Genomic DNA, 24,318 nt, shown 5'->3' with positions numbered 1-24,318 from the left:
TGATCTTTTCCACTACTTCAAATGGACCTTCAGCTCTTGGCATGAGCTTGTTTTTCCTTTGACTAGGAAACCTTTCTTTCCTCATGTAAATCCACACTAAGTCACCAACTTCAAAATTCTTCACGTTTCTAACCCTCTTGTTGGCTTGCTTCTTGTAAATCTCATTGGCCTTTTCAATATTCTTCCTCACTTCCTTGTGAATCTTGACCATGAACTCAGCTTGTTCCTTAGCACCTCCATGTACAAACTTATCTTGAGGTAGGGCTATGAGATCAATAAGAACATAGGGATTAACACCATAGACTACTTCAAAAGGTGAATACTTTGTAGTAGCACTAGGAGTCCTATTGTAAGCAAACTCGGCATGAGCAAGCTTAACATCTCAATCCTTGGTGCTCTTACTAACCAATGTTCTAAGTAAAGAACCAAGAACTCTATTCACCACCTCGGTTTGACCGTCGGTTTGTGGATGATGTGATGTAGAAAACAGCAACTTAGTTCCAAGTTGATATGGGAGCTTTACCCCTAAGGGTACGTGCCCTTTGTTCTCCTTGCAACCAACTGTCACCATAGCCCTTCAGTTTCACATTGGCTATCTTATATTTCTGCACTTCTTCTTGAATATCTTTGTATTCAAAGTACCTTTCCAAGGATTTCTCCCATTCCAAGTACTTCTCTGGATCAAGTGACCCATCAAAGGCAGGGACGTCTACTTTGAGACTCCTATCTTCCCTCCTAGGTCGAGGTTCCTCGTTTTGATCTCTCCTATCTTGCTCGTTCAAGAGTCTTGCCATTAAGGCAGCAAGATTCCCTTGTAGATTGACATTAGTTTCGGCCAACCTTTCTTGACTAGCAATGGAACGATTTAGAGCATCCAAAGCTACCCTCAAATCTTGATTCTCTCCCATAGTGTGTAGGTATTCGACCCCTATGGAAGTATTTAGAAAAACTCCCCGTACCTGGCGCGCCAAATGATGTGTAAACAAGATGAGAAACCTTGTTACAAAATGATAATTTAAAGGGGTCACACGTTTTTTGGTATATTTTTTTGTATGATCAGATTAGTTAGCGGAACTCTCACCCTAAGCTAAAGGTATAGCAAAGAGGAACTCTCACTCTATTGCTTGGGGTAGTTTAGATAAGGGAACTCTCACCAAATCACAAACTACAAGTCTTAACTTTGGGAACTCTCACCAAAATTACTACTCTTCAAATTTGGAACACTCAAATTTGGACAATTAAAATTGACTAAACACAAGTCAAGTTCAATAAACAAAACACAAGTTTTTTGGCAAATTTCTGGATGGATTTTCATTGATAATCAGCATGCTATTTATAGACTTAGTACACCCACTAATTGCCTTTACAACTTCCCTAATTAATAGCAACAAAACAAAATAAAATGCTGAAAATAAAAAGGTGATTAAAGGGCTCATAACTGTCCACTTTAATCCCCATTACAAACCCTTTGAATTCCAAGACTGATTGGAATTAATTCCCATCAATGAGAGTAAAAACCAACTTTAAACATGACCCTTTGTATTCCAAGGCTGATTGGAAGTTAATGAGATTAAAAACCAGCTTTAAACATGGCCCTTTGTATTCAAAGCTGTTTGGAATTAATTCCTTGTAATTGAAGTCTTTAAGGAAGAATCCAACTAACTTAATCTGTAATTAGTCATGCTCAGCAAAGTGCAACCATTTGATACCATGCATACTAAGATCATAATAGGACTTGGACAAAATTGATTCCCTTGCATTGGATTGGACTTGGACATCTTGGACATTCGTGTCTTGACCATCTTGGTCACTTACATAAATCAAACATCACAATTAACACTACTAACACATACAATACATCCATGCATATAATAAAAAAGAGCAACAGATATAGAATAAAAAAACAAATGAACGTTAAAAGAAACAAAACAGAGTAAAAGAAACCGAAGAATAAATGTAAAACCATTAATAAGTAAAATCGCTAAATAGAAGACTTTTGTAAACAGCAAAGAAAATTAGAATTTTTGAAAATGAGTCAAAAATTCAAAATTGGTCTTATTTATAAATCTCGAAAAAATATGATTGTTTTATTTATTTTTGTGAATTTAATTAAAAAATAACCGTTCAAATAAATCTATTTTTTCAGCCAATACTGGTTGCCACGCGTCCCAATCACATTTCAGATATGTTGCCCTGTGTCGCACTCGTCAACCACCGAATTTCCTTTTTGCCTCAGCCAATCCCCTGCTGACACATGGCGAATTGTTCGAAAGAAAAATCATAATGCAAGGTTGTTTCCCTAGGTCATCACTAGAGCTGTTCAAAACAAACCCGACCTGAAAATCCGACCCGGAATCGAAAATTATTCGACCCGAAAAAATGTAAGTTTTTTAGGTTTACCGAACCGCAATTACCCAAACCGATACTTCACTCGAACCGTTTGATAACCGAAAAGGGCAAAATCGAACTCGAACTGCAACCGAATTTTATAACCGACATATAAACCTTAACCGTTGTTACCCGAACTGAATAGTGATCGACCCGAGTCAAATTCGACCCGAATTATGCATGTAACCGAATGTAACCTGACTAAAACCGATTAAGATCGAACTGTTTTTAACCCGAACTGATACAAACCCGATCGATTATTAATCGAACTGTTTTTAACCCGAACTGATACAAACCCGAATCGATTGTAAATCGAACTATTATAAATCTGAATCGAATTTTCACCTAATTTTAGCAAATTAAGTCCAATTTCAGTTTTCTAATAATACGGAAAAAGGAAGAACACAAGTTTTATACAGAAGAGATTGCATACAGAATATATATATATATATATATATATATATATATATATATATATATATATATATATATATATATATATATATATATATATATATATATATATATATATATATATATATATATATATATATATATATATATGTATGTATATATATATATATATATATATATATATATATATATATATGTATATATATATATATAAATGTATATATATATATATATATATATGTATATATATATATATATATATATATGTATATATATATATATATATATATATATATATATATATATATATATATATATATATATATATATATATATATATATATATATATATATATATATATATATATATATATATATATATGTATATATATATATATATATATATATACATACATATATATATATATATATGTATGTATATATATATATATATATATATGTATGTGTATATATATATATATATATATATATATATATATATATATATATATATATATATATATATATATATATATATATATATATATATATATATATATATATATATATATATATATATGTATATATATATGTATATATATATGTATATGTATATATATATGTATATGTATATATATATGTATATGTATATATATATGTATATGTATATATATATATATATATATATATATATATATATATATATATATATATATATATATATATATATATATATATATATATATATATATATATATGTATATATATATATATATATATATATATATATGTATATATATATATATATATGTATATATATATATATATATATATATATATATATATATGTATATATATATATATATATATATGTATATATATATATATATATATATATATATATATATATATATATATATATATATATATATATATATGTATATATATATATATATGTATATATATATATATATATATGTATATATATATATATATGTATATATATATATATATACATATATATATATATATATATATATATATATATATGTATATATATATATATATATGTATATATATATATATATATATATATATATATATATATATATATATATATATGTATATATATATATATATATGTATATATATATATATATATGTATATATATATATATATATGTATATATATATATATATATGTATATATATATATATATGTATATATATATATATATGTATATATATATATATATATGTATATATATATATATATATGTATATATATATATATATATATATATATATATATATATATATATATATATATATATATATATATATATATATATATAAACTAATTGAATTAAATTGATCTGCCTATTAGGGCTGGGAAAAGCTGACTCGACTTGCTAACCTGATCTAAAACCGACTCAAAATTAGCGGGTTTGGGTTTAGATTTTTGACTCAATTAATTAAATGGGTTAGGTTCAGGTTGAATATTTTAACCCGAAAAAAACCTGTTTAACCCATTTATTAAATTTAAGACGGATCAACATTTGCCAAATACTTCGTAAAACTAAGATAATACCAATTACCATGTATTGAGGGATTTGTCAGCTGAAGATGACTTTCAATAAGAAAGGAAGTTGTCCCACATCGGCTAAGGGATTTGGCAGCTGAAGGTGACTTTCAATAACAAAGGAAGTTGTCCCACATCGGCTATGAAAGATACTAATAAAAGAAAAATCCTTTAAATCACTTCCACAGATCTCATACCAACTTACGCAGCCACGCCGTGAGCACAAAGCGAACTATTCTTTCGCCTTTTACTAAAGAATACCGTGTGCTCGCTGCATTAAGTGGCATACGTTTATTTTTGGAGGAAGCCTTTAATTAAGGTTAAATGGGTCAAAATGACCTGAAATATATGAATTTAATGACCTAAAAAAAAAGTAGGTTAAATGGGTCATTAGCAAGTTGATCCGATCTGCTATATCTCATAAAACAATCGGTAATTATTTTTTGTAAGTAAATGAGCATACATTAATTAAAAACCTGACTATTAACTTATTTCGATATTGACCCGATCAATAGTTATCCGTAACCGATATCTACTCGGAAAATAAAGCTCGAACCCGATCTGTACCCGAAAAAATTGAACCGACACCGAATTGATGCTAACCCGATAGCTTGAATAACCGATCTCTAACCGGACCGTGACTAACTGACTCGACCCGAGTGTGACCCGTTGTAACACACAGACGAAAAATAACCGATCCGAAATGCAACCGAACCGAATAACACCCATCCGAAACCGACCTGATCAACCGAATGAACACCTCTAGTCATCACATGACTGTTTGGGGCAATTTTTTGTAAGGTCAACCTATTTTAGTACGTTGTAAGAAGGCAAAGTTAAAGTTTTTCCAAATAAACTTAAAAAAAATCATTGTTAAGAATGCTCTAATGGAGTGTTAGAACTGGTCTCTGCCTCTATTACACCTCTTTAGTCTTTAATAGGATCAAATTTTCCTTATTCAAATCAACAACAGTTATTGAGCAGTTGGCAGTTGCTATGAGAGCTGTGCCTGTATTGCAATGCAGATCACCAATCGGTGACATTAGTTTGTACTAAAAATGTTGACTTTATCCAATAAAGAAACATGATTGAATGTATGTGAACAAAGCAAAGCAGTTTGTCATCAGTGCTTAAACATTTTAAATGCAAAGCAGATTAGGATGAGAAACATCAGAGAGAAAAAAGATGTGTAAAAGGGAAGCTCAACAACAATATATGCACTCAGAATAAGACTACACTAATAAAGAAATTTAAAGTAAAGACAGCATTTTGTTGAGTGGGTTTCATATTCACTTATTAATATTCTTGCCCACCACAAAACCCCAAATAGTAATACTATTTCCGAAGTGTTTGTTTACATTACATCTATCATAATTCCTCCCTTTCCAATTTACTTACAACACTTTCTATTTTTGGATCTTTATATTACTTGCAATATTACTTTTTTTTTTGACAAAAAGTAATTATACAATTTTCTAATTTATTCCTACTTTATTCCTTTCCCTACATATAATTATCACCTTACCCATATGAAATGGGTTAAATTATCATTTTGCTTTGAAAAAGATGTTTCTTAAATATTATGCAAAGTTCCTTATCTTGAGACTAAAACGGAATAGAGGTAGTAATTGATATGTCTCCTTCTCCCACTCTCTCTTAGACTGACTTTCCATTATCCCAGATAGGCATTTAGCACAAACACTTGTATAATTTCATCTTTTTCTTCCATTTCTAAAAGAGATAATCTTTTTCTTCCTTTTTCTTTTTAAATATATTAATTTTTATTGATTTGATTTTGGTATGACATGTGGGTCCCTTGCACTATCACATAATCATTTACATCATCATAATTCTGATATTCACTTATTCTTGATCATGTTTGCCTATTTCTTCTTCTGTTTTCTTCTCCTGTTGTTTGGTGAAAGGGTGCAGGAGTCATGGCGCAACCAAGTAAGAATTTTTCCTTTTAATATGTTGTGTGTCTCTTCTGGTTTTGTTTGTTTGTCCTTATGTCTGAAAATTTGATAAGTAGGCTTGTGTTTGTGTTTTTATTATGTGTTTATTTTATAGTAACAAAATATTGGTTATAACTAATCATTTCTATCATATTAGTGGATGAGATGATGATCCTACTGATAGTAAAGTAAAGTTTTTGAAGCAGACTATAATTTAGCCTTTACATTGTTCTTGTTATTTTTTATTTTATCACCTTTTATTTATGTAAAGCTATTGCTAATGTTTGTTATTAAAGATATGTTTGGTGGAAGGAAGTGAAGGAAAAGGAAGAGGGGGGATTTAGAGGGATAAAAAATCTCTTATTTAAATAACAAAATAAAAGTGAACTTTGTAGGGAAGGGATTGAAAAAATTAGAATAATAATTTTTTATTAAGTTTTCAATTTCTCATCCATAGTTGGAAACATTCGAAAGAAAATCTCACATCTCTATTATTTCCCTTCATCCCTCCTGAGCAAATAAAATTGTTTTTCTAGCATTTCTCTTCTTTTCCATTCCCTTCACCTTTTGTTTCATTCATTTCTCTTCATAGTTATTATCCAAACATAGTGTTATCAAGTATAAGGTTATTTACATTCGGTCTTTTAAATCTACTTAGGTGGGAGCCACTTAATAGAAATAGGATAACAAAATAAAACAATGAATGAGGTCATATCTCAAATCTTGTGTTATTGTGCCACACATTGAAATGGCGCGGTAAATTCTGCATTATTTTTGTCTAAGTCTTCATATAAAATGATCCTACTTTGTACTTATAATGACCTAATGAAGCTGAAAAGTTCTGCTTGCTTGTTTTTTCAGACAAAAGAGAGAGTTTTTCGTTCTATTTTAAATCTTCTGAACACATTTTGGCAAGGGTAATTCTAAACTGGTTCTTATTCATCATGCTGCTAAGAAATGGGACTTCAATCTCCGCTCCAGATGTTGAAGGTAATTTCTGTAACTTTTTATGTCTTTAGAAACTACAAATAGGGTGTTTGGAGCAATAGATATGTTACCATATAAGCCATTGGATGTCCTGCTAAGCTTCTGTCAATTGTTAGGTGAAGCTTTGATTGATTTCTGGAAGGCTTTGAATGACACGAACAATAGGATTAAAGATTGGAATATATACTATGTGAGTCCTTGTTCAGGATGGTCTCACGTAACATGCTTGAACGGACATGTCAAATACCTGTAAGTGTTCTTTCTTAGCTTCCCGGGAGTTGATTTTTTACAATGGAATATATTCAATTTGTATGATCTTTAGTAGTTTAATTCTTATTTCGTTCTCATTTGTCAGCTTACTAACACAAGGTATTCTTGACCTTGTACTCATTTATGCAGAAGCCTTTGTTCTCTTGGATTTTCTGGGACTGTTTCTGCTGCTATGTGCAAGCTCAAGTTCCTTAATAGCTTGTAAGGAATGTTACTTCGCATTTATATTCATATTCATATTCATCATATTGTTGAGCTGCATTAGTAATAACAAATTTAACAAGCATTCCATACTGAAATAGTTGCTCGAGTATTTAGATAGATTAGGCTAATATTTCACCAGAAGTGGGCAGATGCTTTATTTTGTTCATTCAATTTAAACCCAAATGGATCCTTATCACCAAAGTTGTTAAAATCGGGAATTGAAATCGTTGAGACTTATAGAATCGGCAAAATCGAATCGTAGAATTGTAACATTCTACAATAAAATTAAATTTGCTATCTAATCATAATTGTTTACCTCAAAAGTTTAAGTTTATTAATTAAAGTTTCATTCACTTCATTTTTAAGAGTGAAATAGAAAAATATGTTTAATAATTAGTTTAAATCTTCATACCGATAAAGAAATTTATTTTTTAAAAATTATGATAATGGATCGTTAAATTGTAAGAAAAAATAATGAAAGATGGTACATAAGAAAAATTTTAAAAATTAAGAATAAATTTGTAGAGACGAATCGTTAAATCTTAGGATCGTAAAATCGTGTTATGATTCTACAACTACAAATTTTATTTTAATTAGAATCGTAAGATTCTACTAACTTGCAATTCTACCAACCATTCGAATCGCTCACGTATTTTTAGATAATTGTAAAACCGTAGAATCGTATATTAGAATCGTGATTTTAATGACCATGCTTATCACTCTTTCTGCAAGAGGGTGATACCTCTTAAGACCAACTGAAAATTGTGAATTATGGAGTTATGGACACTGTCTTTCCTTGACAAGAACACTACTTTTCAAGTGGATTGTTACATTGTCAACTTTAGTATTGGTAGGGCCACCTTCCTAAAGGGGTAGTAGGGATAACTCAAAAGGAGGCCAAAAAAGTATATTGGGCAAACTCATGAGGACAGATATGTATTCAGTGAAGGAAAACATTGATAGATGAAGATTTGAGTTCCCTTTCTGCTTCTACTATGATATGCTGAATCACAAGGGTTTGAATATCTTTTTCTTAAATTAGGAATTAGGAACCTAATTTTTCATACTCTAAATATCTTACATTGAAGCAGGTAGCCTGGCAATCTAAAGAAATTTCTTTTGTGAAACTTTTTTTTGGGAAAAGTAGCTTCTTGCTATTGTCCACATATAATGGTCCTGTATTCCATTCCAATTTCAGTCTGTGTACAAATGGAAATTCTTGTTACCCAATATAGAAATTTAGTCCACCCAATCTATATGATGTGGACAACTCTATTTGATCTTTGCCCCACATACACACTCCCTTCCTTATTCATTTGATCTTTGCCCCTATAACTTTATTTTCAATCAATTTTCTCACTTACTTTGACACTAAGCACTTCAAAAACCTAACTTTAAAAAAAAGAACACTACAAATACCTACACCTCCCTTCTAAAGTTATGGCTATCTTTGCCCAAGCCTAAAAGAAACTTTATTTAGGGATGGAGGTTATAACAAATGTGCAGTTTTATACAAATTTGTTGGGCGACTCTATATAAGAAAGATTTGAAAAATGGTAAGTGTCGTTTATGACATTTTGTAGGCCCAAGAAAAATAAACAATGAGGACCCTCTTGTAATATTTCTAAAATATAATTAAAGAATAAAAAATATAGAATATTACACGTCTTAAAAAAAAAATCATAAAAAGCGTTTTCTAACGAACATGGAGAAATCTCCTCATAAAATAGCTCCTTATCAGCACCGACAAAACAAATAAAAAAATCATCAAAAGTGGTTTATACTTCGTGAAGCAAAATCATCAATAATAACATATGCACTAATTTCTGCTATTAACTCTTTCTTTAATGATAATAATTTCAAATCATTCATCCTTTCTTGCAATATTGATGACCTCAAATAAGTTTTATGAGTTTTAGCTTTGAAAAAACTTCTTTTAACTGATGCCACATTTATAAGGAAAGTTTAAAAAATTTTATAAGTAACTAAGACATTTGGGAAACAATTAGTTGATTCATCGGGAAAGTCATTTTCAACACTTATTCATAATAAAAAGCATTAAAAAATCAACATTAGACAAATCCTCATGAGAAAATGTGGAGTGAAGAATAGCAAAAAAATCTTAATTCATTATCATTTAATAGTTTAAACCTAGTGGAATCAAACAAAAATCCCAAAAATATTTCAAATGCCTTCAATTGATCAAATTTGGTTTCTATAGAAGAGGCAATCATTTCTAAACATATCATTTGTTGATTGAATTTTAGGATCCTCTAAAATTTCATCAAACCGTCTCTTTCTAATAGTACGACGTTTTGCAAAATAATTAGGCTCTACACCCATTTTAAGTGCAACGCTTTATAATTTAAGCAATCTCTAAAACTAGTAGCAAAGTCTTCTTCTTTATACTTTTCAAAAGATAACATTATGCCTCTTTCTTCTTGCATGGAAGAGTCAATGCAAATTGGCGTGGATTGCAATATCTTACTTATCATATTCACGACAAATAAAATATCGTACCAAATCATCTTACCATGAAAAAACTCAAAATTATTAAGTGCATTAGCCAATCTCTAAGCTTATTCAATTGTTAATTTTGCATCTTCACAAGATCCATATAATTTCAACTAAGCCTTTTTTATTTGAGGATTTTGAAATCTATTAGTTTTAACACTTTTTATCCCACTTTTCCACTGAGTGTTACACAAAGACTTCAAGGTCAATACATGGACATTGTTTATGCATTCATTACAAAAGAGAACCCTTGGACATTTGAGGAGGCTATGAGGGTGGTTGGTGATAGTTTTTGGAAAGAGGTCATTAAAAGTGAATTTGACTCGATAAAATTAAAATAGTGGAATAAAGGATTCGAGTGAATACTCGTTTTTGTATATCTTGACTGAATTACAAAGCTCCTATAAATATACAATTTAGGAAACTAATTATGGTAACAAAAATAAAATCAGAATAAGAAACAGAATAATATAATTATAATTTTTATTCTAATTCCATAAAATACGTTCTTTCCTACACTCCCCCTCAAGTTAGGTCGTCGGATCATCGATACCTAACTTACACAAAGTATCTTCAAAAGCTTCAGGTGTGACCGTCTTTTTTGAGAATATCAACTAGTTGATCTTTGCATAGCACAGATGGAAGACTGATGACTTGCTTCTCAAGTTTCTCCTTTATGAAATGTCTGTCTATGTCTACAAGCTTTGTTCGATCATGTTGAACTAGGTTCTCTAAGATGTTGATGACTGCTTGATTATCACAGAATAATTTACAAGCTTCCTTTGGTGGGAAGTTCAATTCACACAAGAGTTTCTTAAGCCATAAAATCTCTGTTATTCCTTTGGCTATTGGGTCTAGTATGGGATAGGTAGATGAGTTTTCCTACCAACTTCCGATACTGTTCTTTATCGGCTAATTCTCCATCTTGTACTATCTGAAGCCTATGCTTTGCTACAATTGGTGTTTCAGCTGGCTTACATTAAGCATCCTAGTCTCTACTAGGAGATCAAGTATGTACTTCTTCTGATTGATGAAGATTCCTCGTCTTGACCTTAAAACTTCAATCCCCAAGGAAATATTTCAGATTTCCTAGGTCTTTCATTTCGAACTCTATAAACAACTTCTTCAGGTCACTAATCTCTTCGTTATTGTTCCCAGTGATGACTATATCGTCAACATAGATTATCAAGCAGGTAATCCTTCCTTTCTCTTTCTTCAAGAACAAAGTGTGATTAGAGTTAGTTTGCTCGTAACCAAATGTCTTCATTGCTGTAGTAAACCTATCAAACCATTCTTTCGGAGATTGTTTCAAGCCATACAATGCTTTCTTGAGTTTACACCCCTCTCCTGATCCATACTAATCTAAGAACCTCGGTGGTGCTTTCATATAGACTTTTTCAATTTCACCATGGAGGAAAGCATTTTTTTACATCAAACTGGTATAACGACCAATCTTTATTTGCAGCTACTAAGAATAGGACTCTAATTGTATCAATCTTGGATACCGGGAAAAATTTTCTGAGTAGTCTACCCCATATGTCTGAGTATACCTTTAGCTGGTCGAGCCAAGGTCGAGCAAGGGTCGAACTGACCTGTGCTTCTGTTTTTTCGATTCTGCTGCTGGTGCTTTGTGAGTTATTGCTGCCTCATTTGTTACACACCTTATTTCCTTATATATACTCATATATACTCAATAATGTAATAGGTGCACCAAGAGTCTCACATCCAAGAGTTACCTTCTTGCTCATATTTTCTTCCCAATTAGCTCCTCTCTTTCCCATACTTATCTCCATTGTATTTCCTTCAAGTTTTGTATTCTGTCCTTTAAACACATTAATATAATCCTAGGCTAGAAGGTGGATGTAGTCCAAGATTAGTGAACCACCTTAATAATTGTCTTGATTATTTACTTTATTATTGTTTTTTATCACTAACTTGGTTCCTACACATTGATACATCATAAACCTTCCTTCAACCTTTATTAGTGATCCTTGAGTGAGGCTTTTACCTCTCCTTTCAGAACCATTCTTATTGGAGAACCGATTCTTAAGAATATCATTGGTATGCAAATCAACAACGGATGAAGGTAGTACATTAGGCACATTAAATGATATAAAAGTTGTTATTGCTGGTCTCGGTCTATTCTTTTGTTGCTTAGAGAAAAGGCTCAAAGGTAATACTAGGAAGATGCATAATTGTTCCTTTCCAATGACTTGCAGTCTCTTCAACTGAACTTTGCTTTTAAGAATTTCTGATTTTGAGTCTTTTTTGTGAATTACTTTTTTTGGATAATTATAAATGACTTATGTCTACTTAAACGTTGTTCATATTGGATTCGTGCCACCTTTATAAGTGAGTACCTAAAGCGTCAAAATAGGTATGATTGAAATGTATTATATTTATAACTAGTCATCTCTATCTCAAGGAAAGTTTATCATTGAATTAAATACCTTAAAAGAGAACTAAATACCTTAAAGTAGCACACTACCTAGACTGATAAAACAAATGTGAACGTTCGATGTAACTGAGCACAGCCCTTGAAGAAACTCTGGTTGATGGAAATTAAAATTCTGGTAGTAAATGAGGAATGCTTGTTCTCATCTCTGATTTTCCTATAACTTCCTGCTTTAGGGCAGTTATGTCATGGAAATTACAATTGCATTTGATGGTGCAGGGAATTGCGGGATAATAATCTTTCAGGTAATTTACCTGATTGTTTGAGCAGCTTGGTGAACTTACAGAATCTGGATTTATCCAATAATAACTTTAGTGGTTCAATACCAAGTACTTGGGCACAATTCTCCGATCTTATGCATCTGTAATCCCCACCTCTCTTTTCTAGTAATAACTTATTTTCTTATAGTCTATACCACAATCTACATAAAATTGCTAATTGATAACATAAGAAAAATCAATCCTCACCGTTGGTGTTTTTTTTTACGCAGGGATCTTTCAGGAAACGATTTGAGTGGCGCAATTCCATCACAACTCTTTTCTGCTCGAACATTCAAGTAATTACTTTTTGGGATTTTATATGTTTTCTTGTCTTTTAGATGTACCGAACTTGCTACATGTTCCAGCCTCATTTAAGATAATGATTACACACGCAATTTAATGCAGTTTATATTCAGTTTCACAGGGACAAGACTTGAATGTGGTGCCAGATATCAGAAACCTTGTGACTCTAGCTCTTCACTTAGAGGTATATTCTTATTAGAAGGCATTCTTTCTTGCCCATCTCAGCATAATCCTTTTTATTAAATGTTACAATATATTTCCAGTTACAAGCAGAAAATCAAAAGTCAAACTTATAATGATTGCTGGTAGTTGTGGTGCATTCTTCCTCTTGTTATTGGGAGCTGCCTTCACATATCGACGACATCAACTACTTAGATTCGAAAAGGAAGTATTTGAAGATGTTGCAGGTATATTATGCCGCTTTCCTATCAACAATTATTCGAAAAGGAAGTATTTGACTCTCGAAAAATTTTAGGGGAAGATGAGTGCAAAATCTGCTTTGGACAAGTGAAAAGGTTTTCATGGCGTGAGATACAGATTGCAACAAGCAATTTTAGTGAAAGTAACATCATTGGCCAAGGAGGTTTTGGGAGGGTTTACAAGGGTAAACTGGTGGACAACACTAAGGTGGCTGTGAAGCGCCTAACAGATTATCATAATCCAGGCGGAGAGGCTGCGTTTCTGAGAGAGGTCCAGTTGATAAGTGTTGCAGTTCACAAGAATCTCTTGCAGTTGATCGGATATTGTATTACCGCGTCTGAGAGAATCCTTGTTTACCCATACATGGAAAATATCAGTGTTGCTTATTGCTTAAGAGGTGTTGAATTGATCTTTTCTGCAGGCGTTTCCTTGTATTCTGTGTTCAGTACTCATGAAATTGTTCTTTTTTGATAGATTTAAAGCCTGGCGAGGAAGGTTTAGACTGGCCAAAGCGGAAAAAGATAGCATTTGGGACAGCGCATGGCCTTGAATATCTACATGAACATTGCAATCCTAAGATCATACACCGTGATCTAAAGGCTGCAAACATTCTTCTAGATGAAAATTTTGAAGCCATCATTGGGGATTTTGGGCTTGCAAGACTGGTCGATGCAAAACTAACCCATGTTACTACTCAAGTACGAGGAACTATGGGTCATATTGCTCCTGAATATCTATCAACTGGAAAATCCTCGGAAAAGACTGATGTGTTTGGATATGGTATAACCCTTTTAGAACTTGTGACAGGTCAGCGAGCCATAGACTTTTCCCGTCTTGAAGAAGAAGAAGATGTGCTTTTGGTCGATCATGTAAGTTCTGATTTTCGCCGATCTTCTCATGTAAATCAAATAATCAAATTAATAGATTCTAGAAAACTGATTTTTATTGTTAATGAATGAATAAATTATTGGCTGTATGAGAGGTGGCTGGATCAGATGTTCAATGACTGGTTCTTAGCTACGTTATTCAAATTCGAGTACTTGTGTTAGACTCAGATGTGTGTCCAAGTGTCAAACTTGGTTATTTTGTCAAAGTTTCCATGATTTTGTCCATGATAAAGTCAAAACTTCATGTTTTAGACACAAGTAATTGAGGCGAAACAAAGAGTTTCACTAACATAGGCTCTTATACACTTGCATATCGAACTTCCCAGTTGTTTTCCGTTACTGATCAATGTGAATCTGTGTTGTGCAATCTTCTGTAGATCAAGAAGTTATTGAAAGAACAAAGACTTCAAGATATAGTAGACAGCAACTTGAAATCGTATGATCCCAAAGAAGTGGAGATGATAGTCCAGGTAGCATTGCTATGCACTCAAACGGCACCAGAAGATCGTCCAAGGATGGCAGAAGTGGTGAAGATACTGCAAGGAGTAGGCTTAACCGAGAGATGGAATGAGTGGGAGAAGCTCGAAGAAGCAAGAAACCAAGAAATGCATTTATCGCTCATGACACACCGACTTGCTTGGATGGATGAATCAATGGACGAGCAAGAAGCAATGCAACTATCAGCTGCCAGATGATAAGTATCCTTTATCTTCTCTTTTTCTGAATATTTTATTACCATCTAATTAAGCTCATTTTTCTTCATCTTTTTGTAACTAATTTTTAATATAGGCTACAGTATATATAGAAAACTTGACATGTTTGTGTATGGTGTATGAAATATTCATATAGAAACCACAAGGGCGTTGAACCGTAGCCTTGGGTGTGCTTAACTATAGATGCACCCAAGATCATGTAACAAATTTGCAATAGCTATAAGCTACACTAGATGAAATTTGTATGACTAAAAATTATCCTAATCTATTTTTGTTTTGAATAGTCTTTTATGCTTGTTCGGTGTAAAGGAGACCAGGGAAAAGAAAGGCACGAGGGAAATTAAAGGGGAGAAAATTATAAGGAAGAAACTTCCTTTATTTGGACGATATATACGGAACAAATGAGAAAGGTGGGATGAAAATTGGATGGATAACAAACAAATGAATAATACTTCTATCATGCCTCTAATACTAGCGATCTATGGTTCATTAAGATGACTTAGGGCTGTTGATCGTCAAAATTTCTTAAATTAGTACTTTATATTAAATTGATTTATTCGTTGTGCTAAACTTTAATTATAGATTTCATGCAATGCGTTTTCTGACTTGTGACCTAAACAATATTTTTTCTGATTCTAAAATTTAATAATTTATTAAAAGAAAAAAAAATTATATTTAGATTAAATTAAAACTAAAAAGAAATTAAAATATCTTTCCCCTCCAAACACGATTAGCCTCCTAAGTCACACCCACCCTGGCCAAGCACCATAATAACCACCAAAACATGTCCTATACTCATTGTCAAAACTTTTAAAATTTTACTCTCTTTCTATTGCAGCTACCTTATGACCACCTATATCCGTGGGCCCGTCTAACATCCAACCCAAAATCAATGCCTACCCATGCTCTTGTAACCTTTGTATTTGAAAATTCCATGGAAATGGAAAAGAATAAGGGAGAAACAAAGAGAAAATTGCAAATTGAATTTGTAAGAGGGACCTAACAAAAGTGGAAGCACTAGCACAAAAATGCCAGGAGAGTTTGAATAATATAGCTTTAAAGATTAAGTAACAAAGTTCGACTATCTATAAGTATTAAGATCATTTAAGAATGAAAAATTAATGCAACAAACACAAAGATTTAAGGTGATTCTAATAGGACAAAAAAAGGTGAAAGCCATTACTAACAAATAGGATCTATTATGTTGAATTAGAAGAACAAAACCAAAGGTTACCTGAATCCATTACACAGGAGAAAATTTGAAGAATAAGAGCGATTAGATCTTCTACATTAATACGTATTCTCTATAGTGGCAACCCTAATGTTCTCAATTTTAATTCTCTTAGATAGTGGGATGATAAGGAAAAAAAGAATACGTATAACCTATGGACCATAACTGTTATATATAATAATAACATATAACTAGTATTCAACCAATCTTTGAACACAGTTATAAAATAAGTCTCTACAGATTTAACACCAACACTTATTGATACATTTAAGCCCAAACCCTTTATTTTAATTAGATCGCTTTAAGTTGCGCACAAAGACAATTTTAATAAATATAAGGATTCACATACATTTACATATAAGCCCAACGTTGGGCTATGATCCAACAATCTGCTATGGGCTATATGAAAAATGTGTAAACATGTATTATTATAAAACGAAATTTGAGCTCAACCATATTGTCAAAATTGTAACGTATAAAATCAATCTCGTCCATCAATCATATCTACGTAGACTAATGTAGCCTTTGTTACATTTTTTGTATCTAAACCCATCAATTATGACCATAATAATACCAACATAAAAGAATGACATAGATCATGAAATGGATGTGCAACATGGAAACAACATGCAATGTGATCTTAGCATGTCTATATCCGGTTGGTCCACTTCAATAGTGAGATCAAATTATTACTATAAAATAATCAGAGTATAAAAATCAAAATTTATCATAACTTTATTTCTGCAGAATACTGTTTAACTATAATGTCAACACAAGTTCAATAAAATAAAATTACAAACTCCCATTAAAACTAAACATCCTCCATAGCAGAAACACCACCCATATGAACCACATGCTTAAGAAATCGCTTGGGAGGTAATGCTTTGATAAGTGGATTTGCAATCATAGAGTTTGTACAAATATGCGTAATCGACAATTCTTTACCCTAAACTCTATCCTTTACAACCAAGAATTTGAGAGCCGAAAACTTTCACTTCCTCAAACTTTATTGTTATTAGAAACTTTCGTAGCAGAGTCGTTTTCATAAAATAACTTAACTGGTCCTTAAATAGAATCCACTATACGCAGTCCCATGATAAAATTCTGCATCCATATCCCACAATTTGATGTCTCATAACATGCAATGAATTCTAACGTCATAGAGAAAGATGTCGTAATGGATTTTTTGACACTCTTCCATGAGACAACACCTCTAGCTAACATGTAAATATAACTAGAGGTAGGTTCAATTATGTTAATGCATCTAGCAAAATCAGAGTCAGCATATTCAATAATCTCAAGCTTCTTTGATCTCTTATATGTGAGTATGTATGTCTTTAGCCTCTATAAATATCATAAGACCATTTTAACTACTCTCCAATGTTCTAATCCTGGATTATATAAATAACATCCCAACATCCTTGTTATGTATGTTATGCCTTGACGAGTCCAAACTTGAGCATACATTAAAATCCTAACTGCCGAAGTATAAGGAATATTTTTCATTTTCTTTTTCTCAATTTCATTGTTGGGACATTATTCTACACTGAACTTGTCTCCCTTAGTCATAAGGGTTTCTTCTGGGTTGCAGTTTTGCAGGCCATACCTTTTTAACACATTTTTGATATAACTCTTTTGTGATAACCTAAGAATACCTCGAGAACGATTCCAAGATCTTTCATCAAATAATTCTTTAATAAAAAGTTCTTAGTTTCACGCAAAAAGCTTATATCGTTGCTGGCAAGTAATATATCATTAACATAGAAAATCACAAAAATGTATTCCTTTCCACTAAACTGTGGTATCAAGTGAATTCATTTCAAAACAAAATGATAATACCTTATTTTGTGTATTTTTCCATTATAATTTTGGTTTTATTTAGTAGAATTTAGATTTAACTATATAACAATTAGAGAAAATACTTTATAGAATAGTTTTATTCATGCAATTCTCTAGATGATAATTCTAGCTTTATTATAAGGTCATTATATAAATATATCATTTCAAGCAAAGAAGAAGAAGCAAATAAAGAATAGGATTAGACTAGGATGCGAGACCCGCGGAGTTTTACATGGCACGCGCACGTCAGTCTGTTGGCTGGGCGGCTATTTTACTTTTTCCATTTCGGCTTTCATTTTCAATTGGATATTTAGAGGGGTTTAGGAGGCGACTTGCAGAGAGGAATGATGAGGATATTCAATGGCAAGAAGCTTCATCAAATCTTTATAAATAGGCATGAAAGCTTAGGAATGGAATCATCCTGTAATTTTTCATTAAAATACTTCTTCTTTATCATTTCTGTTTTGCCATGGTTATGGAATTTCAAGCTTAAGGAAGGAATTTAGAAATAATTTTCTAGAGTTACCATTTGCAGTAGAAGTAGAAGAAGAAATGGCTCGAAGGGAGAATCATACCTTGAGGGTGCTCGCTTATCCTAATATTGATCAACAACCCTTGTGCATTACATATCAACAAGAAGATATAGGTGATACTTTTGAGCTTAAATCGGGTTTAATCCATTTTCTACCTTTATTTCATGGGTCAAATGGAGAGGATTCCAACAACTTTTTATTTGAATTTCATGTGGTTTGTGGTGGTATGAGACCGAATGGAGCAACAGAGGAGAAGGTTAAACTTAGAGAATTACCTTTTGCCCTAAAGGATGCGGCTAAGGATTGGCTTTATTACTTACCACCAGGTTGTGTCACCACTTGGGCAGAGATGAAAAAGAGGTTCCTAGAAAAATACTTTCCAGCTTTAAAATCATCCACTTTGAAGAAAGAAATCAACAACATCGAACAAAGTAGTGATGAATCATTTTATGAGTATTGGGAAAGATTTAAAAGGTTGTGTGCTAGCTGTCCCTATCATGGGTACCACGTTGAAGATCTCATTATGTATTTTTACAATGGGCTTGTCAATGATGATGTAAGAATGATAAATGCAGCTAGTAGAGGTTCCATTCTCAATAACACACTGGAAGCTGCAAGGGCATTGATTGAAGAACTAGCTGAAGGTTCTAGGCAATTCAACAAGAGATCCCACGATAAAAGATCAATTAGAGAAAATGTTAGCACTGAGTCTAAGGTTAGAAAACTAGAAGATCAAATGTAAGCATTAAGATCAATGATGAGAGAATTCATGGTTAACGAAAAAGCACAACAAGTGAAGTCATGTGGCATTTGCTTTTCTAATCATTCTATAGATTCTTGCCCTTAGTTACAAGAATAAGGTAATGAAGAAGTTAGTGCAATTGGTTTTCAAAACCAAGGGTTTCAAAAAAGAAATGATCCGTTTTCCAGTACATACAATCCAGGGTGGAGAGACCATCCAAATCTCTAGTATGGGAATCCATCAGGGAACCAACAACATCATCAACAAAAAACATTCTTCAAGCCACAACAACAATCCTATTTTGGACACCTACATCAAGGTCAAGGATCAAGTTTGAATTCATTATGTCCATTGAAGAAATGTTGAATACTCTAACAAAGAATATGATTCAATTCCAAGATGAGACTGGTTCCAACATCAAGAACATTGAAAGACAAATGGGTCAAATCTCAGGAGCAGTTAGCAAGTTAGAGGCTAGAGATTCAGAAAAGTTGCCATCACAAATAGAACCAAATCCAAGGATGAATGCTAGTGCTATGACTCTTAGAAGTGGAATAGATTTACAAGGTAATGAAAGAACCATATCAAGAGATAAAGAACTCCAAGAAGAAATTGTTGTGCATGAATTTTCATCATCTGAAAATCAAGCGACTTCATCACAAGAAGAGAAGAAGGTTACAAGTGCACCCTTACCACCATATGAACCAGTTCCACCTTTTCCAGAGGCATTGAAGGAAAGGAAAAAGCATGAAGATGATAAGGACATATATGAGGTTTTTAAGAAGTGTGAAGAAAACATCCCTCTCTTAGATGCTTTGAAGCAAATTCCAAGATATGCCAAATTCCTTAAAGAGCTTTGTACGACAAAGAGAAAGCAAAGATTAAAGGGAATTCAAAAGGTGAAGATGAGCGAGCACATTTCAGTAATATTTCAAAGAAAGCTACCACCTAAATATGGAGATCCAAGTATGTTCATTGTCCCTTATATTATAGGTGAGCTTACATCTCAAAAGCCATGTTAAACTTAGGAGCATAAATCAATGTGATTCCATATTCACTATATAAGTCTTTGAAACTTGGTACATTACATGAAACAAGTGTTGTGATACAATTAGCTGATAGGTCTAACGGATATCCTAAGGGAATAATAGAGGATGTCATAGTTAAAGTAGGGGATCTTATATTTCCTGCTGATTTTTATGTGTTAGATATGGAACATGATAAACATACAACAGCTATTTTGCTAGGCAGACCTTTCATGAAAGCTGCCAAGACTAAAATTGATTTAGATATAAGATCACTTATTATGGAATTTGATGGTAGTTAGGTAAAGTTTGACATTTATGACTCTATGAAATTTCCGCTTGAGGATCATTCTTGTTTTGCTATTGATTTAGTTGATACCTCTAGTCAAGATATGTTTAATTTAGATGGCCAAGATAAACTAAAAGTGCTGATTGAGTATGATTTGAATGAAAATAATGAGGAATATGTTTTGAGTGCTGAATTGCAGGAAGTTTTGCAAGATTTAAAGAATTGAGAACAACTCCCATTACCACTAACCATACCCAAGGAGAATTTGTTACCCTTTGTTTTGCAGGCACCCAAGGCAGAAATTAAGTCATTACTTGAACATTTGAAGTATGTATTCCTTAGAGAGAATGAGACCTTGCCATGAATCATTTCAAGTAAGTTGACAAGGGAGCAAGACAACAAGTTGGTTGAAGTCCTAAAGCAACATAAGGAGGCCATAGGATGGTCGATTGCGGACATCAAGGGTATAAACCCTACTTCATGTATGCATCGAATTTTGATGGAAAATGATGCCAAGCCAGTAAGACAACCCCAAAGAAGGTTGAATTCACCAATGATGGAGGTAGTGAAAGCTGAAATTTGAAAATTACTACAAGAAAGTACTATTTATCCAATTTCTGATAGTGAATGGGTGAGTCCTACTCCAGTTGTGCCAAAGAAAACTGGTGTTACTGTAGTAAAGAACCAAAATGGTGAGTTGGTTCCAACATGCATCCAAAATGGATAGCGTGTATGCATTGCTTACCGTAGGCTAAACACGGTGACTAGGAAGGATCACTTTCCATTGCGTTTTATTCATCAAATGCTAGAAAGGCTTGCTAGTCACGCATTTTATTGTTTCTTAGATGGATATTCAGGTTATTTGCAGGTACCTATTGCTCCAGAGGATTAAGAAAAGAAAACGTTCACATGCCCATTCGGTACATTTGCTTACAGGCGTATGCCTTTTAGACTTAGTAGTGCACCTGGTACATTCCAAAGACGTATCGTGAGTATATTTTCTAAATTTATAGAAAATTTTGTGGAAGTTTTCATGGATGACTTCATGATCCATAGAGACTTATTTAATCAATGTTTGAATCATCTTGCGTTAGTGCTTAGGAGATGCATAAACTCTAATCTCGTGCTAAACTCGAAAAAATGCCATTTTATGGTGGAACAAGGAATTGTTCTAGGTCATGTAGTGTCTGCAAAGGGTATCGAGGTAGATAAGGCAAAAATTGACATCATACAATCTTTACCCTGTCATGTTCGAGAAATACGATCTTTTCTTGGTCATGCAGGTTTCTATCGTAGGTTTATTAAAGGCTTCTCCAAGATTGCAGTTCCATTATGCAGGTTGTTGCAAAAGGATGTAAAGAGTTCATTTTTGATGAAAGTTGCAAGAAGGCGTTTGATACGCTAAAGAATAGACTTATCTCAGCTCCAATAATTCAACCCCCAATTTGGTCACTTTCATTTGAGATTATGTGTGACGCAAGTGACTACGCTAATGGGGTTGCGCTAGGACAAAGAATAGGAAGGATTCTACATGCTATATACTACGCGTAATGACCTTGAACGAGGCTCAACACAACTATTCAACAACTGAAAAAGAGTTGTTGGCGGTAGTATTTTCGTTAGAAAAGTTTAGATCTTATTTGCTTGGTACAAAGGTTATTGTATATACTGACCATGCAGCCCTACGTCACTTGATGAAAAAAAAAGAGGCAAAGTCAAGATTAATAAGATGGATTCTTTTGTTGAGTCAGTTTGATTTAGAGGCAAAAGACAAAAAGGCACAAAAAACGTGGTAGCTGATCATTTGAGCAGGATCACACCACATGAAAGCATGAATTAAAACAAAGATGTCTCATTGAAATATAACATTCGTGAAGAATTCCCAGATGAGCAATTCTTCGCAGTTAATGCTTATTATCCACAGTATGCCAATGTTGTAAATTTTCTTGTTTCTGGCAAGTTTCCCACAGATTTTACAAAATCTCAAAAAGACAAGCTAAGAAATGAAGCAAAACACTACATTTGGGACGATTCACACCTATGGAAACATTGTGTGGATCAAATCATAAGGAGATATGTCCCTGATGGTGAGATAATATCATTTTAAAATTTTGTCACTCATATGCTTGTGGAGGCCATTTCAGACCAAGGAGAACAGCAAGGAAAATTTTAGAATGTGGTTTTTATTGGCCTAGTTTGAATAGAGACGCTTACTACTTTTGTAAGTCGTGTATTAAGTGTCAAAGAGTAGGGAATATTTCTCAAAGGAATAAGATACCACAACAACCTCTTTTATATTGTGAAATCTTTGATGATTGGGGCATTGATTTTATGGGGCCATTTTCCAACTCTTTTGGTTTTATTTATATATTAGTGGTTGTTGATTATGTCTCGAAATGGGTGGAAGCAAAGGCCACCCGAACTGATGATTCTAGATTTGTTGCAGATTTTGTCGAAGTTAACATCTTCTCTAGGTTTGGATTTCCAAGAGCTTTGATAAGTGACAATGGAACTCATTTTTGCAACTGAACCATTGGGGCTTTGTTAAAGAAATATCATGTGACACACAAGATATCCACCGCCTACCATCCACAAACAAATGGAGAAGCAAAAGTATCAAATAGGGAAATCAAGTCCATCTTGGAAAAGACGGTCAACCCAAATAGAAAAGATTGGAGCTAAAGGTTAGATGATACACTATGGGCATACAGGACAACGTACAAAACATCGATTGGAATGTCACCATACTGTCTTGTTTTTGGGAAATTTTGTCACTTGCTTGTTGAGTTAGAACATAAGGCATATTCGGGTGTAAAGTGTGTCAACTGAGCTTAGAGGAGTCCGGTTTGCGTAGAAAATTACAACTACAAGAATTGGAAGAAATTAAAAATGAGGCTTATGAGAATGCTGAAATTTACAAGGCAAAGACTAAGGCATGGCATGACAAGATCATAAGTAGGAAGATCTTTGAAGTCGGTCAAAAGGTTCTTCTATTCCAATCCTACCTTCGTTTATTTCCAGGAAAGCTGAGGTCCCGTTGGATAGGACCATTTATAGTTGTCAAAGTGTTTCCATATGGAGCTGTGAAAATTTAAAGTGAAGAAAATTCTAAAATCTTCAACGTAAATGGGCAAAGATTGAAGCCATACTATGCAGGTTTTCAACTAAAAGATGTGGAAGAACAAATAGAGGACCCGGTGTACTGCAGCATCGAAAGCACTAAGTCGTGCCAACGACAACAAATATATGGAGCTTCTCGGGAGGCAACCCCAGTTTATGTTTGTGTCAATTTTCATTATTGTGTTTG

At 32.8% G+C, this 24,318-nt stretch overlaps 1 protein-coding gene and 1 non-coding gene across 2 annotated transcripts; both read left to right on the top strand.

Moving 5' to 3' along the window:
- The first annotated feature begins 4,591 nt into the window (after positions 1-4,591).
- Positions 4,592-4,707, top strand: LOC130819586 (U5 spliceosomal RNA). Its single transcript, XR_009044625.1, has one exon. It is a non-coding gene; the product is annotated as a U5 spliceosomal RNA (small nuclear RNA).
- A 1,150-nt stretch (positions 4,708-5,857) lies between these two features.
- On the top strand, positions 5,858-15,633 carry LOC130817453 (probable LRR receptor-like serine/threonine-protein kinase At5g63710). Its single transcript, XM_057683162.1, has 11 exons — positions 5,858-6,334; positions 7,201-7,329; positions 7,443-7,575; positions 7,726-7,797; positions 12,989-13,132; positions 13,260-13,325; positions 13,446-13,516; positions 13,596-13,739; positions 13,808-14,149; positions 14,227-14,621; positions 15,017-15,633. The coding sequence occupies exons 1-11, from the start codon at positions 6,322-6,324 to the stop codon at positions 15,332-15,334; spliced, it is 1,827 nt and encodes a 608-aa protein (XP_057539145.1). The 5' UTR covers positions 5,858-6,321; the 3' UTR covers positions 15,335-15,633.
- Positions 15,634-24,318: the final 8,685 nt, after the last annotated feature.

This window comes from Amaranthus tricolor, chromosome 7, assembly GCF_026212465.1.
Source record: "Amaranthus tricolor cultivar Red isolate AtriRed21 chromosome 7, ASM2621246v1, whole genome shotgun sequence".
NCBI lineage: Eukaryota > Viridiplantae > Streptophyta > Magnoliopsida > Caryophyllales > Amaranthaceae > Amaranthus > Amaranthus tricolor.
The sequence above is the reverse complement of the archived record's forward strand: the minus strand, read 5'-3'. Positions and strand labels throughout refer to the sequence as shown.

Bases quoted from the DNA above. Each gene is read 5' to 3' on its own strand.
- LOC130817453 (XM_057683162.1), top strand. The intron at 7,798-12,988 runs GTAAGGAATGTT...TTGATGGTGCAG, and splicing joins CTCAAGTTCCTTAATAGCTT to GGAATTGCGGGATAATAATC. The intron at 14,150-14,226 runs GTGTTGAATTGA...CTTTTTTGATAG, and splicing joins TGTTGCTTATTGCTTAAGAG to ATTTAAAGCCTGGCGAGGAA.